Genomic DNA, 21,844 nt, shown 5'->3' on the forward strand with positions numbered 1-21,844 from the left:
CCCTGCCTGTGGCAAAAAACTTTTGAGAATACAAGAGGTGCATTTCAGAAAATGGTAACAAATGGTGACTTTCATTGAAGTGAGCAACAGCCCTACACGGCAGGCAAAAAATTACACGGATTTTGGGGATGGTCACTCTTCCCCCAAAACGGTCCTATTTGGCCACTCTGTCTGTGGCTACGACTCACCTACATGTACAGACCTACTGCAAAAACCTTTATTAACACTCTAGAAGGGCCTCACATCCTCCTTAATACCGGTATCTCCATGCTGAGAAATTACACAGCAGGCCGTGGACCATACCCTAAGGCATGGAGGCAGCCCTGGCACATCCTTATAGGACTGTGTAACCAGAAGTACTGTTATCCCCATTTCACAGACAGAGGAAAGCAAAGTACAGAACAACAAAGGGATTTCCTTATTCCAATGCAAAAAAGGAGCAGAGATCACCTTTCTGAATGGTAATAGCCTTCACGAGGTGAAGGAAAGGGCTTTTTTCCCCTTATATAAAGGGGATTTTTTGCTTTAATAACAGAAAGAAATCCCAACCACATGCTTTTATCTAACTATGCTGTAGGAGATCAAACAGGGCTCCAAACCATGAGCATAATAAAAATCTCCTGGGGTCTGATCCTGCCCCATCCAAATGGGCTCAGCCCCGCTCCGAGCGGCACGGAGCAGGTGTGGACAGTAACGAATTGTGCAAGGCACCGCGGGACGCCGTGGGGCTGGACATTGAAAAATGATGTTGCTTTTCTTGGGAGGAAGTCCAAGTGACTTGGTGACCTCTAACCGCTGGTGTCCTACGCTAAGATATTTCAGTGCAGGGTTTAAATTTATTTGTCTTTCCATTTAATAAAGCCAATCAAGTTTGGAAATCTAGCACCAAGGGAAAAAAATATTCCTTTCCTTGGTCAGCACCTTTATTAAGAGGCAATTAATAGGCAATAATCTTGGGAAGGCTGGCAGCATGAAAGCTAAAACCCCATCACTAAGCCTAAACAAAAAACTTTACAAAACCCCGATGTACTCTCTCACCAGCTTGAAATGTGCATAAAAATCAAAGGCAGGAGAAAAAAGGGCTTTGTGTTGGGTACAGCACTTCAAATCTCAGAGTCTTTGAAAAGTTAACACTTGTGCAGATTTAATGGAAAAAAAAAATTTAAAAAAGGGGATAAGCTTTCGTTGGCCACCCATCGGAAAAGCCACGGAGGGAGTGGGAGGGGAAGAGGCGTTTCTGCAGAGATCCGCCCATGCAGCTCATCTTCCCAGCCCAACCTTCACCTTTGCACTAAATTAAACACCATCCTGGGCTTTTCTTTTTTTTCTTTTTTGTAATGTTTGGTTTTGATGGAGGTTGTTGGGTTTTTTTTCCACTAAATCTTTCTTCTTTCAACACTGCAGGTCAGTGGGATGTTGCTGGCTATCTCAACAAAGCCATGGTAATTTCTAACAAGCACTCTGTGATGTGTTTGGCTGCCAGTGTCCAGGCTCTGGGCATGTTTTTAAGGTTTCAGTAGATTAGACATCTAGCTTAATGAGTGAAAAAGATCATTAAATAATTTGGCAGGGCTGAGTGAGGCATCTAATTCCCCATTCAAGACCCACTCTGTAAATATTTGCGCACCTACAAGTGACGGACTTTCTGTTTGAAGTACTTAGTAGCTGATCTTGGGTACATACAAACCTTATTTGGTTTACAATATTTGTACATATTTTAAAATGCATAAAAATTAGATTAGCCTACGGTAGGCTTTTATTGGGGCTTTAAAAGTGGGCCTTGGCAGCTGCTGCAAGAGTGAACAACTCTTAAAGCCAGTTGACATTATAGACAGATACATATCTCTATATATACACATAGATAAGAATCTAATAACACAAAGAATAGAAGTATTTCCATGTTTCCATCATATCAGGCATATGCTGCCAATCACAACAGAGCCTGGTTCTGCACCAGCACCAACAGAATGGGTGGCTGAAGGAAGGGTAGGAACTTGGTGAATTAAAAAATAATCTCAAGGGACCTGACCCACAGCCCAGCAGTAGCCAAAGGAAGGATCCCACTACAAACTGGATTGGGCCATTATGTTGGGATTTTCACAGGTCTTGAAAGCGTCAGTGATTTGCCTCCTTCCCAATGGTTTTGACTGAATCTAAATACTTGATGTCCATATATTCGCAAGAGACAACTAGGCTAACATCAGAAATACAGAGTACCTTCAACTCCATATTTTCTTAGCTGCTCAGTCTTAATTGTTCTTCACCTTGGTTCTAGCAGTCCAGAAGACTGCTCTATGCATCTGCCTGTATTTTGGAAACACATTTAATACCTGTGTTTGCAAAACAGATTCCCATTCAACTCTATTACAGTTCCACTACTCTCAGCTACATGCCGCATAAGGATAGACAATTCTCTAAACACACAAACAAGCCCTAGACTTTACTGTAGAACAGGTATCTGCTTTAGAGTACTAAAGAATCTATAAATAAGAATCAGCACCTAGTGCATTTCTCTGATTTGACCTGTTTGGAAAAGTTCTAGGACATAACAGGTTGATTTCCACAAAAAACAAGATATTAGTTCATTTTCTACTTGCTGTACGTTCTTCCATGTTACTCACACTAACCTTTGCACCTACCTACGTCAATCTGTCTGGTGTCATTCCTATCAAGAGGGTGACATTTCAGTCCACTTTACTATTATTAGCTGTATTTCAGCCAAATCATAGGAACTTCAACGTAAACCGCACCATTTTTAGGTCCACCAGCTGCTTAAGAGTCCAGCAGACTTCCCAGTGAGCAGACACACCTTTGACCTAGATGATGATATTTCCTGGGTTCCTACTTTTGGCGTTTGTTTGTTTGGTTTGGTTTTTTTTTTTTAGTAAGAACTGGTTATTCAGGAACACTGGGCAAAATGCCTTCTCATGCCTGCTAGTGCAATGGCAAACAAGAAGAAAGTAAAGAACATTCATTTTCTATACAGACAACCCTATAACATCAATGACCCCAAGCTGCAGAGGTATTTGAGAAGTGCCTCTGAAAGCAACCGGTGGTGGTGGCAGGATTGCCACTGCATGACTGACAGATATCTCTATCTGCCGCCCAAACCCATCATCCAGAGACATACCCACCCTTTGCAGTGAATACAACACTGTGCAACCTGGCACATGGTTATTGACCCAACCATTCTGGGAGGATATTATTATAGAAAAGCTCTTAGTCACAGGTACTTTAAATTAAATCTCAAATTATTCTCACACACTGCAAATTCCTCTGGATTTGAAATCTCGGTAGAAACGCTTCCTCATGCAGCTGAAGCACAACGTGCCAGACCCACACTCCAAGAGCTCCAGATGAAAGGGAGTGCTGCCATGGTTTTGCAGGGAGAAATACTGCTTTTACAGAGTACCTGTTACCTATTTCCAGAGGTAAACACCATGTACAAAGGAAGAAAGAGGAGAAGGGAATTCTAAGAAGTGTGTTAAGTTGTTCCTCCTGGGAGTTTGGCATGAGCTGATATATTAAAAGAGCTTTATATTAAAGTGTGCCTATATTTTTAATACCTAAAAAATGCATTAATAATAACAAAAGGCCTTATCCAAGCCATAATACCTAGATGTATATAAAATTCTGCATTTGTGGGGTAAAACAGATTTAAGCCAGACTGGCTGACCAGTGAAAGTTGGAGAGGGTGAATATAAAAGGTATTATCAATGGGAACCCAGAGCCAGCTCCAGTCAAACACGATAGAAACAAAGCCATCATTTCATATTGTCTACAGCAAGGAATAAAGTGTCATATGCCGTGAAAACCCCAATGTGTCAGCATCTTTTGAGGCACCTCTACACATCCAAGTTCTTTGGAAGGTCTCGCAGATATGACAAGTCTGACCTAAGTTGACCCAGCTTGAATAGAGGGAGAGAAAAAAAAATTAAAAACGTGTCTGTGAACTCTGCAATACTCAGGGCAAATGGATCGTGTGAAAAATACACTGTGGCGACTATTATGTTTTCAATTACAAACGAAGCGAACATGGTTTACTCTGCCGGTCAGCGGGGTTTGGAACGAGCCCTGCCTCGCCACGACTCCTCCAGGCTCTGCCTTCGAGGAAGGGCTCGGACCACTGCCTGGCCCCGGCAACACTTGCGCTGCGGGGAAGGGGCACGACATCCCATTTCTTTGGGGGAAATCTAGGAGCTTTCTTCCAAACTGACATAAGGTTGAGCAGAACTGCTGCTCCCCTTCATCCACGTCATCCCACTGGTACACATCGGCTGCGTGAACCCTAATATTTCCCCATATAATAACCAACCTGCTCCACTCCATCAACCTCTATTCAAGAGGAAAGTTTTGTGGGCTGTAGGTGTCGTTTTAATGTATAAAATATCAAGCAGAGACTCCTTATCTCAACTTACTGCCCCCAAACACCACCACATATAAGCCCTGGCCCCTTCTCTTTCCACAGCCACATCGAACCCTAACAAGACTGAGTGGAAACACAAAACTGCAGCCAACGCGATGCAGTCGATAAAATTATCTTGATTATTTTTAAAATCAATAAAGGCGCAAAGCTTTTGAAGCAAAAATAAAGCCAGTTCACCAGGTCAACATCAAGTCCCTTAAAAAGAAAAAAATATTTATCTGCTGAACTTCCCAAGCTTCCTTTCCCCCTTCCCAGAGCATCCCAGCCAGGCACCGCAGCTGTAATTAAGCACGTTTTGGGGAGCAACTGCCCCAGTGCAGGAGGCGGCAGAGCCCACGTCCGCAGCGCTGAAGCCTGCCACGAGTAGCCTTCTGACCCAGTTCTGTCAATGTACCTATTGTAAATGCAAAATCCTTCTTCAGATTTGAAGCAGCAGCCACCTGCACAAATAAGGCCAGGTTATAACTCTGTAACCGAATACAAGCACTGAAAGCTTAAAAAGTTTGTAGTCCAAAAGGCACTTCTGACCTCTTCCTTAAAAGTTCACTAATCACTTTTAATTCATAATTTATTTCCTCTTAACATACTTGCTTTATATAAAACCCCCCTTTTTTTCCCCCCTCCCTCTCCTCCTTTCTTTTTTCTGGAAGTTCCCCAGGAGAAAATGGTATTACACAACTCCCTTGATTAACTGGAAATGAAACTTTTCCCCCTTGGTAGTCGAGATTTGGTAGAGTTTCCAGGATATAATGCACGGTACACAGTGCTGAAAGGCAAAAAACCATGAGCGCAGGTGGAAATGATCCAACAGCCCTTCAAGGGACAAGGGTTTGATCTCAGCGGCCCCTAGAGCAGAGCTCAGTAAGGCTTTGCCTGTTCACCGATGGGTTAAAGGTGTAAGATTATCTCTTTTCTCCCCCCTCTGTATTTTGACTGCAGTTACTGCATAGTAATCTAATGTGTAACACTACATGATATAACTGAGATCGCACTGGTACTCAGGTAATATTAAAAAAAATAATAAAAATCATGCTCTTAATTAAAATAACTTTGTATTACAGGGAGGGGGGACCTTGCAGGGGAAGGTGGAGGTGTGACGGCTGCTGTCTTGGCCATGCTGCCACCGTGCTGCTCGCAGAAGTTTGAGTTACTTTGGTGGAAAGTAGCTGGGAATGGGATACCTTGGTGACAAGCCATCACCCGCAGTGACAGAGGTGCCCACCTCACGCTGCTGCTCACAAGGACTTACCTATCCTGACCCATCTGCCCCTAGACAAGACCCTATAAATTATTTGGGTTCCTGAAAGCCAAACAGAGATGTTTTGGGAGAGCACGGTTCCACGCTGCACGCCATCTCAGACTTCTCAGTGTTTTTTATCCCCCAAAGAAACCGCATGTTCTGCAAATCCAGGTGGTGCAGCAGTGTCACAGCGACACCATCTTCTGCAAGCACAAGGCCAGTGCTGGAACAGGGGCCTGCCACCGCAGGCATGTCCACCTTGTCACACCCAGTGTCACACCAGCCCCTTTCCCACACACAGCCCAAACCCGGCCTCGATGGTGGCATTTTGCAGCCAGGTGACATTTTGTAGCCCTGTTTCCTTAGGGGACAGTATAAATCGGGTTGGCACAGGCAATGGCCAAGTCTCTATTCACACCGACTCAAGGGACACAACATGTACTGTGCTCTTTAAACCCAAAAATGGATAACTCCCAACTTCCCTTTTCAGCCCCCCTGCAACGATGCTGTGCCCTGCTGTCAAGGAACGTGTGAATAAATTGGGGAAAAAAGGTTAAAGAAGCCCAAGGGAACAGCTGTCCCCTTTTCTTTATTGCGGTTAATTTTGACAAAGGTTCCTCTGTTCCACCCCCCGCCTTTTTTTTTGGAAGGGCTTCGTGCCAAGTTGCATTATTCCTCTTCACCATGGTACTGCCATGAAACCCGCCTGGTATGTTTGCCTGAAAATCGCAGGTTTTCATGGAAATTGTTTTTATCTCAACAACAACTCCCTTTGTCACCTCAGACATTAAAAGAGGAGGAGAAAGGCTCGGGCTCAAATCCAACCCCAGCAACAAAGCACCTACAGAAAAGCACCACGACATTCCAAACGCAGCATCACGAAAACCTGCCCTCCCAATGGAGCAGGAACCCTCCAAAAACCCTTTTATCACCTCTCTTGTAACACCAATGCAACTGCAGACCCGTGCGACACACTGCAACCCACTTTGCACAACCTCCGTTTTAGGCCCTTTGATGCTTGGGAAAAAGCCCGTACCATTGGTGGGGTTGTTCTGAAGGATTTTTAAATGGAAATAGTTTCTTTTCTTGCAGCCCATTGTGGCAACAGGAGCCTGCTGGCACTGGTCAGCAAGGCAGGAGCTCAGCAGCTCGTCGGGGTGTCCTCTATTTCCAGCCTATTTACTGCTCTGCTGAGAAAGGCGCCTATAGATGCTCTAGTTCTCAGATGGGAGTTTGGAGGCACTTGGTTATTCAACAAACCAACCCTTTCTAAATGCTGTCAAAGGAGTGATTTGATGCCTTTCAGTGCTTACTATACAAAACGCTGAAAGACCAGGGAACTTCAAAAGCCGCAGAAGTGGAGCTGGAGTTTGGCAGGAGATCATTAGCTGCCTGTGTCCTTCTGTGTGTGGCTTGTAATTACATGCAGACCTGGTGCCAAATCCTCATCTACCGAGGAGTACCAATTAACGTGCTGCTGGATGATTCACAGGTAGCTAACGTTGAGATTTATACAACCGGCATGCCAAACATCCCATGCTTTATTATTATATACTTTTTAAGCTGGCTTTTTTTCAAGCTGGCTTTTTTTTTTCCTCTTTTCAAGTTACTGTACAAGCAAGTTTTTGGCAGCAAAATTGGGAATGTCCAGCCTGTTCCCAGGCCACACACCGGTGGGTCTGATCCTGCTGTCACTGTGCACCAGCATCTGCAGGGACACATGCATCCCCTGGTGCATGGGCCAAGGGCCTGCAAGTTGAACCATCTACTGTATTTTGCCTTTGTATAAAGCATACTTCTCTGCTCCAAGGAGAAAAACTCAAATTGAGGTCCAATTTGCACTCCATACTTGCCATTCCTGCTGCTTGCACCCTCTTGTATCAGTAGTGAAACAGTAACAGCAGGAGCTTTAACATGTTGCAGAAGCTGAAGAAGCAGGTACCTAAAAATAACAATTCACCTTTGGGGGAGAAAAATATAGAAAGCTGCATCTCCTGCAGGAAAATATAGCAATTATTGGATCCTCAGACCAAAAACAAACAAAAAAAGCCCTTCTTCTCTTACTTGAGATCTGCATCCCTTTGCAGCCAGCTGGCTCCCAATGCAGCCCTTGGCAATTAAAACCTTGGGAAGTCAAACACAACTGCACGGAAACCAACCTTTTGTTTTCCTGCTTTTTCATTCTTGTCTTGTGTTTGATCTCCAAACAGAAACACAGACACTGATTTCTCAAGCTAAGGGGAAACCATGGGCCCAATGGAGCATCTTGGCACTGACTTGGAGCAGATCTCCAAGCGGGCTGATTTGCCACCACCATTGGCTTTCCCATGGAGAGCAGGAGACCCAGCCATCATTTCCTTCTTCTACTTGACTTTCTACTTTCCAAAAGCCAAGGCAAGTCCACTGAACTTCTCCTGCCCCCACTCTGCAGCATCTCGGTCGCCTCCTGTCCCCAGAGCCACCACGAAATGAATGGCACATGAGATGGGCATGATTTCAGATTTACTGTTTGATGCTCGTGGGCAGAAAGAAGACTGTAAACAGGGGCAGCAAGAGGGAATGTACAGAAACGGTCAGCCTTGACGCAACACTGCTCCCAAAGGTACCAGCCACAGGACAACTATGCACTCAATCACGGGTCTGGATGCATTATGGATATAACACCCAGAGACCCTCATTAGGAATAATTTGATGGCTTTTGCTCTTCTTTACCTTTGTCATACAGCTTTCCCCAACAGCCAGTTTCGACCTTAATTTTTCTGACAGTTTTTCAGCACGCAGACACCCATGTCTCCCACTCTCTCCTCCAGACACCCCTGTTTCCATACATTTTCCTCTCTCCATAGGAGAAGAGGTTTCTCCATCGCATTTCTTGCTCCCATACCACTGCAAAACGCCTCCAGCCCTGGGGGATAACTCAACACCAGAAGGGCTGCGAGCACAACACAACGCTCGTACCACTTTATCCTTCTAATAAACCTTTCACTGCATTTGACACAATACAGGTCTCGTCCAGCCATGAAAGCTTTCTTGCTTATCAGGAGAATTTTTAATCAACTAGAAGGGAAAACACGGCCTGACATTTTATTGCTTCCTTGCGCTTTGCTTTTAGATGTTTTGGTTTCTTCCAATTTGTACTCTTGCTAATCTCTTTAACCGGGGATCGGTGGAAAGCCTCAAGTCTTTCATGCCCAGCAGCTTCCCCCAGATAATTTTGAGGCAGGGCAGGCAGAGGAGTGTGGGGACAGCAGCAGGGGGGCTCACGGTGGGGTGGGAGAAGAAGGTACCAGGCACCAAGCTCTCACATTCACTGCAGGTTCTGGGACATGGTTTTGTCCTGGCCACAATTACAAAACAACAAACAACGTCTGTGGGGAAGGGTCATAAGAAGTTCAGCTTTCCTCTATTAAAACCATCTGGTGCCTATAAAAAAACCCAACTGGTTGGTTGGGATGGTTGGTAGCACCTCCTCCCTGCTCAGCTCTTCCTGGCACTTCTCGAGAGCGTGGTGGCACTTGGAGGTGCCACCGTGAGAGGCAGGGCTGCCGTGGGAACAGGGGGCCCGGCGGGCGCACACCCCACTGTGCATCCCTCCTGCTGTGAACAAGGTGCTCCAGCATCCACCTCCTTTCACTTCTCCTTACCTGAGCCAGACCCTTCTTTAGGAGATGCCTGTCCTCCCAGCACCCTGGCCTCCTGCCAGAGCACCCTCGGTGAGCCTGTGAGCGGGCTCTGCTCTCTGAGCAAAATAAAAAGCCTCTACGAGGCTGGCATGGGACCCAGCAAGGGGTTTCTCCAGGTTGGAGAGACCACCGGCTCTCCCTCCAGCATCGACAGTGAGAGGCATCGCCAAACCTGCGTGGGGAGGTGGGGCAGGGGATGGGAACCTTTATTAAAATAAAAAAGAAGCCTAACCTCTCCTTTGTTTCCTACAAAAATAAAAGGATAGAAAAAAAAGAAAGGAGAGGAGCACTTACAGCCAGTTCCCCAGCCTGTAACACAAAACCGCGCTGTGCTGGGAAACCTTACACCGCGCAGCATCCAGCTCGCGTACCCCTGCTCCGCTCGCCGCCTCCCGGATGCTTCCCCAAGCCCAAACTGCCCTTGAGAGAAGCCAAGCCTCAGCCTCTGCTGAAAAGCCTCTTTGTTTGGATTCCCTTTCCAAATCAGCGTATCCCGAGATTGAACTCCCTCCCAGGAGGGAGGGATTGAACTCCCTCCCTCTGCAGGGCTTTTTAATGTTCAGATGCCTTTGGCAGCGGCCAGATCTGCCAGCAGGTTTGTGGTCCTGTAACAGCGTTCAAAACCTCGGTGCTGGGGCACGTACAGTGCTAGGAACTTCACGTTAAAGGAGTGAGGAGGAGAAGAAAAAAAAAAAAAAAGAAAGCATTGCAGAATTACTTCAAACGATTCTTTAATCGTGAATTGTGACCAGAGGAGCTAAGTTCTCCTTAATTAAACAATAGCTTTAATCAGCCTTCACTAGCCTACATTAAGGCACACCAGTGAGCTGGAGAGGCACGTTTTTTTTTTCCCCTCCTCTCTTAAACTGGAATAATTGAAAGAAAACTAGACAAGGCATCGCCGCTCCTCGGAGAAACCTAGGCTCACGGTCTGGTCCATACATGCACCACCAAGAGGGTTCGACTCCAACTGCTGCCATGAGCTTTCCATGCAACTTCAAGTCCATCACTCATCACACCCAGAAATTAAATGCATTTTCCTGCACTGCCCATTTGCTCTGCAAGCTCAGGGGCACAAGCGTGCTACATCCATACAGCCCCTGGCATGCAACAGGGTCCCCCGTCTCCCTTGGGGTTTGTAAGCACCCCAAAAATCCTGCAATCCCACAAAGGGCAGGAGACACGGTACTCTCATGGCAGGACCTCTGGTCTAGCAGAGACCCACGTGAGACCCACAAATAGTACCAAGGCAATGATTTCAGTTACCACTCAGAGCAAACACACCAGACCTTGCAGCAAGGGACTAAGTGGAACATCAGCCCCGCACCTCGCCCTGATACCAGAGGGAAAATCAACCCTCTTCTCCAAAACAGGCCTCAGGCCCAGGACTTTAAGCAGTTTAATTGCGGAAAAGTTGTTTTTCACTTGCAGTTAGCTTTTTAATTGACCTCAGCGTTATATCTTTCTCTGTGAAAGCAAAACGCTGAGCATTTAAGCAGGTGGATTTCCAGACTGTGGACCCAATCCTGCATTTGGAAAGCAATACCCAGTTTTGCAGACAACTTCAGCGAGGGCAAAAGCGAAGTCCCTTATGTTACATCCACAACCCAGATGCATCCCAAGTGCTATCGCACTTGTCTGGCTGTTTTAAACACGCTGTGTCCCTGCAGTAGCTCTTAGAGCTTTAGGCACTGGAAAACTTCTTTGTGCCCACACACGCAGTGATTTATCAAAACAGGCTTTCTCCAAAATGCTATTTCACTTTTCCATGGGTTTGCATTTGACAAAGATTCATGCCAGCTCAGTCAGAAAAATAAATGCCACAAAACTTCTCCTTTAAGGAAAAAAAAACCACCACCCTAACCCTCCCAGCCCAATGCTTTAGAAATGCTTCCACATGCTAATCAGCCTCCTATTCAGCTCCAGACTGAATAGGACTCCAACAATGACAAAGAAATACGCTGAACCTATTCCACATTTCATCCCCTTCACTCAAAATGTTGCTGTTGCCTTGGTTTTCAGCCGCTTTGTGGGAGCTACAGCAGAATGACAGCTGCATGCTAAAAGCTGCAGGGATGGTCAAGAAATGAGGAGTGATAGATGAAAAAATATCCATTCTGGATTATAGGAAAAAATATGGAATTATTTGATGAGATAGTCACTGATGCTGCAAACTTTGGTAAGAATAAATACTTTAAAAAAAAAAAAAGAGGTTTCTACGGAAAGTATAGCCTCTTGTGGTCAGGCAGGAAAGAGAATTACTTCTTAGCTTGGCAAGTATGAGCGGGCTAAAGCCCCCTCCAAGCCCTTCCTTTGAGAATTAGCCATTTGTGTTAGATATTATCAACTGGCAGATGTTTCAGTGCACCTTTCCTCCCTCTAAATCCTTAACTAGCAAAATTTCAGCTCTTATTTTGGGAACAGATGAGCCAGTTCGCGTTGCAACAGGTGATGTGAGGTGGTTTCCCTTTTCTGCAGAACACGGAAGCGTGGGAACAGAGCCACCCGGGGAAACTTTCACAGGAATTGAGGTGGGAAGCTCCGGGACAGGTGCACACATGTCCACTGGAACAGGCTGCCCGGGGAGGTTGTGGAGTCTCCTTCTCTGGAGATATTCAAAACCCTCCTGGACACGACCCTGTGCAACATGCTCGAGGGGAACCTGCTTTGGCAGGAGGCTGGACTAGATGATCCCCAGGGGTCCCTTCCAACCCCAACCATTCTGTGATTCTAGGGACATGCTTCAGCCTGAGCCCTGGGAGCTGCAGACTTCCTCCATGGTTGCACATCGCTGAGGATCCGATTTCAAAAGAAACTTCAGGATGCAGGCGATGGCCTGGTAGGACTGGCAGAAGCATTGAAGTTTGTGGCTTCACTGAAATTGTTAGGAATTAGAGGTACCTCAGTAGCTGTGAAAACCCCACTGGGCACCTGGGTGCATCCATACTGGAAATATTGCCTTCAAAGTGTGCCCTCACTCTCGCCCTGCTCCAGCTCCCTGCCCACGCACATAGGTGATGCTCCCTCATGCTCCGCGTCTCCTCAGATTAGAAATTCCCAGAGGCACATACCTCCCCTGCGACGTGCCCGGGCAGGACCAAGGGCAGCAGGGTTCAAATCCTGGCACAGGACTCCTCTGGGGCTTCGGCTGGGCTGCAACCCAGGATGTAAAGGGAGCAGCAGCTCCCCAAAAAGCAAGGGCCATCTGATCAGCGATCAAAGAGCAGCTTCGCATGCCTGCTAACACTAAACTGATTCACAGCTGTCGACTTCAAAGGGGTTTTGCTGCCTGCCATCAGCTTACTGTCCATCCAAAATTACTCCGTGAGTATCACTCAGAACATAAATGCACCCGACGTTCACTGACCAGACCTGCTTACCAGCGGTTTGCCATGCTATTCTCGACTCTCCCTTTGGAAACTAACACTTGAAAGAGTGGCGGACTTTGCAGAAAAGCCTTGCAAGCCCTCAAAATGCTTGGGGTGCAGGATCGGTTGCCACGGCCGCTGCACTGCTACGAAGACCAGAGCAAAGATCTCACTGTCAACATCAGTGGGAACGATAACCGGGGCTGGGCTGGCTGCTTGCTCCGGCCAGCCTCAAGCCGAGCCTTGCAGCCAGGCTTAAAGAAAGGCCCACCACACCACCCCAAAACAGACGTCATAAATAACTTGCTGAGCATCAAGAAGACAGGAATCCCAGATCCTGTTTGGCACATTGGCTTTCAAATTCAGTGGCCGGACATTCTGAGGCACGCGATGATGTCTCAGTTTTGCATAAGCACGTGCTGAATTAACAGCAACGCAATTAATACCTGTGTGCGGTGCCTGTCTCCAGTACATGCATGTAAAAGCTTTCAAAACTGGCTGTCATTCTCACTAATTTACAGTAAAACCTGCTGAAATCTAATTACAGGATGCCATGCAGCCTGTCACTTCCTTTGTGCGGCAGCAGGCTACAACCCTGACACTGCTGGGAGAAGGGAGCTCTCAGAAGGAGCATCATTTGTTTCAAGAGGGATGGCTGCCCAAAACCACTAACCAGCAACTTTCACTTTTTCTGTTTAACCCCGTGGAAGGAAGAACCACGCTGTTCTCAGCTCCTCCAACCAGCAAAGCTGAAGTGGCTCTGAGAGGTACAGCCTGCTGTCTGCAAACTCCCAAAGCAGTGAAGGACACCTCCATGCCACAGCTACCTTTGGTATGAAAAATTATTGGAAAGTACTAGAGGATTATGAGCACTCTGCATTGATTCAGTGTCACCAGCATTGTCAGACCAAAAGCAGCTTCATTTGAGCTTTGGTTGGCAGTCCGAGCCTAGCCCTGCAGCTCCTGACTGAGAGCACCATATGCTCTGATAAGACAAGCTCATATATGGGTGTGAGCTACATGCAACGCTGGAACAAGAACACAGGACATAAAGAGCACAGGCATTTTCAGAGCATCAGAAGCTCTGGAGTTAAATTACATGTTCTGCTTACAACATTTACTTGATGCGGAGAGTTGGTTTTCAACCTTCTGTCTTCAAACATCCAACACATGTGAAAAACAAGACCACTTACGTGACCAGCTTGAAGGGATGGAGTTTACAGGAATTTCTGGTACTTAGAAACCCACCAGGACAAACCTAATTTTCAAACTTGTTAATACCTTGTCTTGGTAACAAACTTATGCTTAAGGCAAGTTTTCCAATGGTTTGTGTCAACAGCTACACAAAGACACTTCAAATTCCTCTTTTTTGGTGACATTCTGCCTAACTTGAGAAACAGCTTCTGCTGATCATGATCCCACCATTACAACTAAGCCATTGCGTGCAGCTAGAAGACATGAAGGGATTCTCGAGCATAACTTCCCAACAGCTGCTCCAACACAACCCCATACACAGACACCCAATCTGCCCTAAGGAGCTTTTCACCTGCCAAAGTCATGGAGCAGGTAGTGCTTCTCCAAGGCAGATGTCATGGGAGAGAGCAAAACAGGGGTAGATAGGATGGCTTTGAAAGGGATACGAATGCTCTTCTGAGAAAGGGACCACATTGATCCATGAGTAGATGTGACAGACAGGGCAGCCTCTTGCCAGCTTTTGGTGAGACCCCCCCCAGCCAAGGTATCTGCAAAGCCAGACCGAAGGCTGGGCGCAGGCAGGACCCACACGCACGCAGCGGTGCAGCCTGTGGCACCCTTTTAGTGAGGGGCGAAGCAGAGACCTGCTCTAGCCTCTGCTGTAGCAGGGGTCCTACAGCTCTGCCACACCAGCCAGTGAAAAAAAATAATAAACTGACTTCAGGCTTTTTCATTACAGAATAAGTGCTGGATTACTTTAATTTACCTCTTTTTTTGAGGCTTTATCCTTCACTTGATTCTCATTTTCAAGCCTTTTATTTCTTTTTTGTAATAAGAAACCTGAACTATCAAAAAACCCCAACACAACAGCAGAACCCAGGGCCCTAAGACAGAACAAAAAGAAAAAAAAATATGACAGCACTCGTCCTAAAACCCCAGCTGGCATCCTGCTGAGCAGGAAGGAAAGCTGCATCTGGGGAGGGGGTTTCCCTGCTGCCCCCCCACCCCAGGACACAGCCCCCCCCAAGGATGCACGGGGCCTGGAAAGCCACCGTTCCCAGTGCCGGACATGCTGACGTCGAGATAGGAGGGTTTGAAGGCTGCTGCCTTTCCCCACGCTACCTTCAACAGTCATGCCCTTGTTCGAGGCGCAGGCAGACTGGGCGACCACAACGGTCCCTTCTGGATTACCACGGATGAAGTGGGAGCATTGTACGAACGAAACGGAGAGGATGGAGTCTGCTCCACCACAGCAAGCGATGCAGAGAAAGGCTGGGGCTTTCCTCCCCTCCCCTTTTAAGTCATTTCAGACAGAGATGGAGGCATGCAAACACCCTTCCTATCGCAGAGGCAGGCACTGAAGAGAAGCCCTGGTTTGCAAGACTGCGCCCATGCAGTGCGGGTTCTCCAGCTGTGGTATGCAAACCATCTTCGGGCGGTATACGGAGGCACATGCATCTGGAGGATATACCCAAACAAAGTCAGACCAAAACAGCCTAAGAAAGGCATGCATATTAAATTGAGACTTAAAGAGTATAAAAACAATCTGTTTGATCTGGGAGTGATGTTTATATTATTTTCTGTGCTCACTACAAACAGAGACAATTAAAAAAAAAAAAATATGTCATCTACTGTAATTGTGATCCCATCTCCTGCCTGTCTCAGCAGCAGGTACACAGGATTCAAAGCACTTCTGGCCATGAAGCAGTTGCACATAATTCTGCTTTCCTGGAGACACATCTTCAGGCTGGCCAAATTCCACCAACTCAGGAAAGCCAGCAGATTTACACCCCCGAGGACTCTGTCTGCCATAGGTACAGCATTTCCTTGTTCTGCAATTAACACCTCAAGTATAATTGTCACTAATAACCTGCTCTTGATAGGGTTTTTTTGTTTTTTATAAAGCCAATGAAAAAAAGTGTATTTTAATCACCTCCAAAATACTCCTCTCATATTTTCTTCCAGTCATCTTTGGCTCCTCTGGCCTTTCAAGAGATGGTCAAAACTAAGAATGGGTATCATGCTTAGATACTGACTGTTGGTTTAATAAGAAACTTTTCAAGGCTCAAAAAAGCTCTTTTACTCCCAAGTGATGGTGGGATACAATCACACAACCTCATGCCAAGATGCCACCTCTGCAAACCACCTCTGCCACCTTTGCCAAAGCACTTCCAGACCAGCCATTCCCGAGACAGGCCCTGCTGCCTCACAGGGAGCTCGCTGCCGCCAAGAAATCCTACAGGTCTTAAAATAAATGATACATAAACAGTAACGATCAAACCCTATCTAGGGATGCTCAAAACACAATGATGACTCTCCACCCACACAGCTTCTCATGTGTGGTATGGACTCAGTCCTCCCCAACATGGAGGAGACAACGTCAAGGTGTTAAGACTGCCCGGCTGGTTTAGTACAGTCGGATCTTGTTGAAAATAAGAAATGGTTGCGTCAACAGTTTCTTCAGGAGTGTATAGAAAGATGTTACCCAGACAAGAAGTGAGCCCTGCACGGCAGGGTAGTCTTAAAAATAAGAACCCCAACCCAAACAAAGCAAAGCTGCTTAGCTCATCAAATTCAACTTTACAGCACCCAAATAACTCTAAACCTCATCCCTCATCTTTAATTCCTCCCACTCCTTACACCTAAATGACAATCCCAGGCCTGTTTGCGCTGATTTTCGTGATGGAGCGACAGGGCCTCCGGCAGAGCTCAAAGCCTGTTTGCTTCTGAAAGCTGGACGACAACGCAATTTTCTACACAGAAGAGGAAAGCTAAGAGTAATCTAAACTGTTAGCCCAAATTATAAGATTATATCCTCAGTTGCACAAACATGTCAAGGTCCTGCTAGTGTAAATATTTACTTTCAAAGTTCATTTTAGCATCAAGCTCACTGCAGAAGAGGAGATGACAAATTTGTGAGAAAGCTGAAGAGATATTAAGGTTGTAAGAGGCCTATCCATCTGCTGCTTCAAAACCTCTCAAAGGCAGTAAAACTCGTGTTGTACAGATTAACTGGGACTGACAGAAGAGAGAAAATTAAATCAGAGACAGAAAATAAGAAGGGCAGTAAATTATGTGCAGTTTACATCCCACCAGCCTGAAACATATGCTTCCATAAACTCCGTTTCCACGAGCCTAGGAAGCAGGTACACCAGATGAAACCCCTCTCTTTTATAGCGCAAGCAGGACTTTTTGGAAGCTGTTCTACCTGCGCAAGCTGCACAAATACAAGCTACCGAAGACCCTCATCTGCCCCATCGGCCTTGCTGACACGGCCTTCCCCTCTTCCAAGATTAAACACTCGAGTTAGCGTCCGTCAGCAAAGCACAGGTGGCTGCTCAGGGTTTGCTGAACTCAGGGAGTCCCAGCCAAGGGGAAAAAAAAGCAGGTCTGAGAGGAGTAAATTTAATCCTAGATGCTACATCTGTGGGGCCAGGCTCCAAAATATTCCACCTTAGGGGTCAGGGCAGGAGGTCTTTCCCCACCTGGCCCATGTCTCCTGCAGAAAGGTGGTGGCTGGTCACAGCAGCTCCGTGCAGTGCTGCATTTGGGTATCAAAACCCCGCGGCACTGGGGAAAGCTGCCCCATGGGACCAGCCCCAGCCAGGGTCACACCAGTTCCCCCAGTAACAACTCTATGCTCCGGGCAGGAGGTGCACGAAACTCCTGGCAAAGGGATGGGGCCACGACTGGGCTGAGGATGATCAGGTGAAGGTAGAGTGAGGTCCTCCCACCACACCTCTTATTTTGCTGCTCAGAGTTCCCCACAGCTCTCCAACATGAAGTCACCCATTGGCTTAGTAGGGGCAACTTCAGGCCCCCCCCGCAGGCTGAGCTCCATAATCACATTTTCAGATGTGTCATGGTGACCAGCGAGACAGGAATGGGGCAGCAGGGACTCTTCCACACCACCAAGCTCGCCTGCGGCCGTAACAATTTCAGGAAGCATCTTCTAATTCTCTAAACAGAGCCCTCCTGAGAGGAGGAAGCAGATGGAGAAAGTTATTTTCCCCCCCTCGGATGACCCGCTTTAATAAATGCACACTCAGTCCTTTTCTGCCTCTTTTACAGAGTTAAGCGCTGACATTAAATTTCTGGGAAGTTCACAGTGTCGGTGATGAAACCTCTTGTTCACGCAAGAAACCAGGGATTTGTCAGTGCCAAGGGCACTCATTAGAGGAGTGGGGCACTCCAAAATATCCAGCTCCCTGCCAACCCAACACAAGCTGGAAATGCAGGAGAAATGGGGGTCTGGTTCAGCAGATCTTCATCCAGCCTAATCCACCAGCAATGCACTTCTGCCAACAGCTTGATGACTTTGCTCCCCGCGATCCCCAAGGAACGAAGATACCAATCTTCCCTTTATGCATTTACTATGAAGATAACCATTGTACTTAACGATAAAAGACAAAAGTGGATCTTTTTAACAACTCATGCCAAATTAAAGCTGAAGGAAGCTCCTGATAGCTCTGCTTAACTTATTCTGACTTTCTTAGATGTTTATGATAATTGTCTTCTGAGTAATTTGTTTAAATTTGTATGTAAACAAAGAAGGGTTGGTACACATCTACCACTGCAGAGCTGACGTGTGTCATTGCTTAAAGACATTTCAGCCATAGTTTATTCTTTTAATTTTCCCCCCCATAGAAAACAGATTCAGGTCAGAATTACAGCAGTACCTGTGGTAGAAGCCAACACAGCGTCACAGACCTCCGCAAATCAAATGACCAGTTTTAATCATTTCCTAAAGTGGTCCTCAAATGAGAAAAAGCCTTCTGTTTCCCTGCTACTCTGAATGTCTTTGGGCAGCCTCTCCAGAGGCGTAACTCAGTTTAACTGCACTGGAGGCCATTGGCCATGTGCCTACGTGCACCAGCAGAAGACCTCTACTGAGTACCTCCACCTTAAAACAAGTCATTTCACCCAATTCCCTTCTCATTATCTTACACAGGACTCCATTTTTTTTAAGGAATGTGTAAATACCCATCAACTTGCATCTGTCCAACTTTCTCTTACAGGCTTCAGCTAGAGCATCTTTTTTTTCACTTTCAAAGGTTTTTTTTGTGGTTTTTCTGTTTTTTTGGGGGGTTTTTTTTACAAGCTCAGGAAGGAAGAAAATGAAAATCAAGCACTTGGAAACTATAAGCTCTTAGTCTTCCCTAGCAAAAGGCAGAGAGAAGAGCAAGTCAAGCCTCCTGTGAGTGAGGCAGCTGGCTTTCACAGCAACTCATGCCCAGTCATCCACCAGCAGGTCCAATACTACTGGTCTGGGTGTATTTGAAAAGCCCATCCCCAAACACACATCATGGGCTATCCATCATATAACCACCTCCCTCACTACGTCCCACCCATGCTCTTCACCTGCCAGTGATCAGCCAGATCTAAACTTTCCTTCAGCTGTTGAATTCATGCTCTTAATTCAAATGCTCCTCACACTAATAAAAAAAAAAAATAACAAACCAACAAAACAAATCAGCTCTGGTGTTTACTCTCTGATTTCCACCTGTAGTAATGTGAAACAAAGCAACAATCACAGTTTTTGCTGTATCACATTATTCCCCGCTAACAATACCTTCCAGTGATGCTTGATAAGTTCTGTTTACCCAAACTATCACAAGTAGAATAACACATGTCAACTAACTGCTTTTGCAGTTACGACCCTTAGTCTAGAGACTGGGAAGAAAAACCCTTTACCCATTCAAACAGCACTTACTCATGCCAGGAACGCCTGAAGTTAAGAAAACTTGCGTAAATAAAAGTTTAAAAGTTCTGACTTCTAGGAGCTGTTTTACTAGGAATCCAGCCTTCTGTTTAAATAAGTGAGGTAAGTCAAGCTAGTTATGTTTCTACTTATATTAGTTTCATATCTGGGATATCAAGTATTTTTATTTTTTCCAGATACAAGAAGATGAAGCTTTCTGCACTGGCCTCTATTCTTGTGGGAATATAAAGAGAAAACCATGCCTCTCTTCTTAATGTATTAGTGCCTCGTAATATACACCAGATGATCAATAAACTACATAAAAATTAAATCAAACTGACAGTCTTTAAAAAAATGGGTTCTAAGCAGAAACAATTGTTTTAAAGACTGTGGTGTCTGGAGTATTAAACTCACGTGCTGTTGTGTTATTAATCTCTTTGTTGGAAGCCAGTTGATTTCCCCTGCCTGTGTCTGTCAATTAAATATTCAGCATCGCAGCCATAATTGAACGGTTGATGTTTTGGCACGCAAAAACCTTTTTGAGGCAGACTGTTGACAGTTTCCTTACATGCCATACCGTTTCCAAAAGCCGAGCAGGCTAGCAAACTTAAGACCTCTGCCAGTGACTACGAGATGCCTGAGAGCACTTCAAAGCAATCTTTTAAAGAAATGAGTTTAGCGAGATGCCTGCGCTGGGTGCAAGAAGGGGAGAGGGAAGAAAGACAGAACCACGGGTAAACCCGACACCCCAGCAACACAAAGTAACTACAGGGACAGGAGCTGGTGGGGGTTTTTTTTCATTATTAGCAAAAATACCAGCAAGCCCCAGCCGTAGAGCACTACCTCCACCTGGAGCTGGCCCTGGCACCCACCGAGGTGCCGCTGGCCGGGCGCCGGGCAGGCGGCGGGGTGCGGGGCACGGCCCGGGGGGCGCATCCCCGAGCCCACAGTGCCCCCTGCGCACGGCCGGGCTGCCCCCCTCGCCCCGCGCCGGGTCAGGACATGGCAGAGCGGGGAAACGATTAATAAACAAAATAATAATCAGTAAATCGGGGTGTGGGGGGGTGTGCTGTGCCCCGCTCCCCGCGCGGACAGCCGGCTGCCCCGCTCCCCGCCATGACCCCGGCGGGACGCGCTCCCCAGCCCGGCCCAGCGCCCCCCAGCCCGGCCCGCCGCTGCCCGCTCCCCGGCTCGCCTCGGCCGGCGGCCCCGCTCCGCGCCCCGCTCCGCTTTTGTTTGGGAAGCGGCGCGGCCGTGCCCCGGCCGAGCTCCGCCCGCCCGCCCCTCCACGAAACTTTCCCGAAGTAGGAGCCCGGGGGACTGGGGGGGTTGGAGGGAAGAGGAGCGGAGGGCAGGGGCGCGGAGCCCCGCGGAGCCCCCGCGGCTGCTCACCCATGACGAGGCAGAGGAAGTCGAGGCAGATGAGCAGGGCTTTCTTGCTGCTGCTCTTGGCCGGGTTGTTGTTCAGCGCCGGGCTGCCCCCATTCTTGCTCTCCGGCGGGATCGCCTTATCGTACTTGTAGCTCTGCATTATCGGGGGCGAGCGCCCGAGTCGTGCCGTGCCGAGCCAAGCCGAGCCGGGCCGGGCCGCGCCGAGCCGGGCTGTGCCGCGCCGGGCCGAGCCGCGCCGCGCCGCCGGGCTCGCAGGCGGTGCGCCGGGGAGGTGCTGCCCGCGCCGCCGGAGCCGCTCCCGGCCTCTCCGGTGGGGCACGGGAGGAGAAAAGCAGGCGGGTCTTCCAAAGTCAAAAAAAAAAAACAACAAACCAAAACTTAAAAAAAAATAGCAAAACAAACACCAAACCACCAGCAAAGGAGGGGCGGGAGGGAAGGGGGAGCGAGGGAGAAGTTTGCGGGTGTCCCAAGGCAGTGGAAAAAGTCCTGGAGGAAAAGCCGGGGAGGAGGGATAAAAATATATATATCTTTGTATTAAGATCTCAGTACGCGGGGGGAAAAGATGCGGGGCGAGGAGCCGGGCGATGCTGACTCCCGGAGGCAGGTGGGCTCGGCGGTGCTCCGCGCTCTGCTCCGCGCTGCGCTGGGGGCTCCCGCCGCGCCCGCCCCGGCCGCTCTGGGAGCCACCGGCTTGTTTCTGCACTTTTATTTCGCGAGGTCCTTTCCACCCCTTTGTAAAAAAAAAAAAAAAAAAAAAAAAAGGGAAAAAAAAAAATCAGTCACTTCGCCTCGGATGGGATATCCAAGTAAGCACAGCCCCTTTCCTGCATCTGACATTTT

The 21,844-nt window shown here is 47.4% G+C and overlaps 1 protein-coding gene across 1 annotated transcript in view; it reads right to left on the reverse strand.

Moving 5' to 3' along the window:
- Positions 1-21,226, reverse strand: part of PLPP3 (phospholipid phosphatase 3) — a 44,543-nt gene extending 23,317 nt beyond the window's left edge. Inside the window, exon 1 of the mRNA XM_068406066.1 lies at positions 21,005-21,226. Coding sequence (XP_068262167.1) covers positions 21,005-21,143 — 139 coding nt within the window. The 5' untranslated portion in view covers positions 21,144-21,226. The remainder of the gene's footprint in view (positions 1-21,004) is intronic.
- Between the last annotated feature and the right edge of the window lie 618 nt (positions 21,227-21,844).

The sequence above is a fragment of the Nyctibius grandis genome, chromosome 8 (assembly GCF_013368605.1).
Source record: "Nyctibius grandis isolate bNycGra1 chromosome 8, bNycGra1.pri, whole genome shotgun sequence".
NCBI lineage: Eukaryota > Metazoa > Chordata > Aves > Nyctibiiformes > Nyctibiidae > Nyctibius > Nyctibius grandis.